Consider the following 2832-nt stretch of genomic DNA (forward strand, 5'->3'; position numbering starts at 1 on the left):
GGGGAGGGGCGGGGTGGTTTGTGCCCCGCCGGCCCAGCCGTGCGCAGGGCCAGGATCCCCGAGTGCCACCCCGACACCGTCCCCCAGCTCCCTCGCCTCCCCCGTGCCAAGCGCCCTGCCCCAGAAGCACCCAAGGGACAGAGAGCCAAAGAGGCAGTGACCCGCAGTCACCAGCAAGGACCTCGGCTTTATTCCAGCCCCTCCAGCATCCCCTCCCAGCGGCTCCCACCACCTGGCTGCAGGGGCATCGCAGGGAGGCTCTGGGCTTGCAGAGATTCACCTCTGCAGAGAGCCAGGTTTGCAAAATCTTTACCCAGCTGAGGTCTCAACATGCTTTTTTTTGGTTTGGTTTTTTTTTTCCCCTGTTTACTCATGAACCAGATGTGTTGTCTCGCTGTCACCGTTGCAGCGGGGACCAGACCCTACGGGGTCGACGAGAAGGGGCTGAGCAGGACCAGGAGGAGCAGGGGGGAGAGGAGCTGGTGGTGGCCCCCATGCGGGGACCCGCTGCTGGCCGTGGCTGCCCTGGAGGCGAAGACCTTGCGGCTGCGGAGGGGCTGCGGCGGGCGGAAGTTGTTGATCATTTTGAGGAGCGTGGAGCCGGCGGCGGGGAAGTGGAGGGTGCTGACGAACGCCCGAAGCTGCGCAGGGGGAGAGGCAGGGTGGGCAGCCACTTCGCCGGGCGCCCCGGGTCCCTGCCTGCTTGTGAGCTCCCTTTAGTGCTGCTCTGCAGCCGATGGCGCGGGACCCATGGCACGGCCCCACACCGGCAGGTCACCCCTCACCGCTCTCCCGAAACCAGACCCGGAGGGTAAGTACGTGAGGCAGGGCCTTGCAAGGATCAGCTCTGGAGTTTTAAAGGAGCTAACTGTGTTCTACTGCCTGTGCTGAGCACTTAAAGAGCAGCTGGCCCATGACACCCTCAAGGACATACGTCTACTGAGGGGCTTGGGCAGCCGAGGAGAACGCACTCCACCCACCCACCCACGCACCTCCTCGGAGCATCTTCTGAGCCCCTGTGGGTTCGCTCCCATTTCGCTTTCTGAATACGGGGGCTGGGTGGGAGAGAGCTAAGGACAGGATTTCTCACCCCCTGGAGGGTGGCCATGGCTCCGTTACTTAACCCTCATAAACTTAATTAATTGCCAGGTTGCCGGGAGCGTTATTATAGAGATGACTTTCCCTGTGCTCTTGCTTAGGGGTCAGGAAGGGCAAAGGAGAAGGGGGCACCTGGGGGGGGCCCAGCCCTTCAGGTGCCGGAGCATGGGGCTGTGCACGCCGGTACCTGCTCCCGGCCGATCTCCACCGGCTCCTCGAAGACGGTCCAGACAACGACCTCGCTGCAGTCGGGGGTGGTGAGGGAGCCCTGGTAGCGGTAGTACCCGGAGAGCCGGCCGGCACGCGGCAGCAGGGTGCTCAGGCGGAAGGTGGAGGCCAAATCCACAGAGTCCCCTGCGGAGTGAGACACGAGCACTCAGCCCATCCCGCGCTGGGGACGATGGCAAGGCCACCCCCATCATTTCCCTTCCTTTGTTTCACTAACAGGTGGCCCCACAGACTGGCAGGTCCCCCTGCCCAACCTGCCGGGGTGCACCCCTGCCCTCCCGCACCGGGGTCTCTCCCCATTCTGTCCCTGCCTCAACGAGGAGCTGACTCACCAGCGGGGGAGATTGATGTGGACGATGTGCAGCTGGGGAAAGCAGAGAGGGGCCAAACGTGGGCAACCATCCCCAGCCGACCCCTGGCAATGGGGCACTCACCCACAGATCTCCCCTGGATGCTGAGCCAACCTCACCCCCCCCAGACCCCCTAACCACCCTCCTGGTCCCCTGGGCACTTCCGTGGGGCAGCCGCTCGGAGGATCAAAGCACCCCAGTGAAACCAGCATCCTTTGAAGTCGGTGGGGAGCCAGGGCCAGTGGTCCCAGGGCACCTGCTGGCCGCAATACATAAGTTTTTCTCTCCTCTAGCAGATAATGAATATTTTAGAGGCACAGAGCCTCTTTCGCCCAGAAGGATCCCGGCGCGCTTGGCACAGTGCACTTCCACACGCTCGTGCTTGCGTTCACTGGCTCAGTGTGCGGCCCCGGGGGGGTACAGAGCCCTCCAAACCCCGCTGAGTGCCTCCAACAAGGCAGCTTGGCCCACGCATGGTAAAGAAAACCCTTGAGTCTCCTATCAGCTGCTTTTTCACCCCCCAGGTGCCCTGAGCAGCGGCCGTCCGTGTCCCACCATCAGCGCGGGGCTGCAGTGAGGGGGAGCATGGCTGAACCCACCAGTGCAGCGTCCCCAAGCCTGACCACCCCGCTGCATGGCAGCCTCGGGACGCACCAGCACCACACCTTCCCACTGCACCGAGGCCTTGGGCCACCCAGGGAGCCCGCTGCGGGCTTTTTCTCGCCTACCTCCATGGGGAGCTGGTGCCCGTCGAGGGTGTGCTCGGAGCCGTTCCCAGCCGGGCTGCCCCAGTGGAAGTGGAGCTGCAGTGCTCGGTACCGGCCGGGGAGGCCTCCGCCGCTGATGGCGATGTGCTCAGTGGCTGACTCGCTCGCCAGGCTCAGCGTCACTGCAAGGGCAGCCGGACGGGGTAAGGATGGGGGACAGCCCCATCTCTCTCCCCACAGCCCAACAGACCACAGGGTTCATCCTCCCCAGGCTTCATCCCAGCGTTAACACAAACCCATGGGTAAGGAGCTGCCCCAGGGCCCTGCAGCCCCAGGGCAGAGAGCACAGAGGAGCGGTGGTGGAGCCGAGCCCCGTCCAGGACAGTGCCAGGGGAGCCAGGGCAGGGGAGGGTGCCTGGCCGCAGCACGGACCCGTGTGCCCACCATTC

General features: G+C 64.4%; 1 protein-coding gene across 1 annotated transcript in view; it reads right to left on the reverse strand.

Annotated features, from left to right (window-relative positions):
• Positions 1–405: 405 nt before the first annotated feature.
• LOC104122759 (carbonic anhydrase 15-like) overlaps positions 406–2832 on the reverse strand; it is a 5006-nt gene continuing 2579 nt past the window's right edge. Inside the window, 4 exon segments of the mRNA XM_009634930.2 lie at positions 406–641; positions 1286–1571; positions 1659–1690; positions 2405–2565. Of these exon segments, the coding sequence (XP_009633225.1) occupies positions 423–641; positions 1286–1571; positions 1659–1690; positions 2405–2565 (698 nt within the window). The 3' untranslated portion in view covers positions 406–422.

This window comes from Egretta garzetta, unplaced genomic scaffold (genome assembly GCF_000687185.1).
Source record: "Egretta garzetta isolate BGI_Z169 unplaced genomic scaffold, ASM68718v1 scaffold343, whole genome shotgun sequence".
Taxonomy (NCBI): domain Eukaryota; kingdom Metazoa; phylum Chordata; class Aves; order Pelecaniformes; family Ardeidae; genus Egretta; species Egretta garzetta.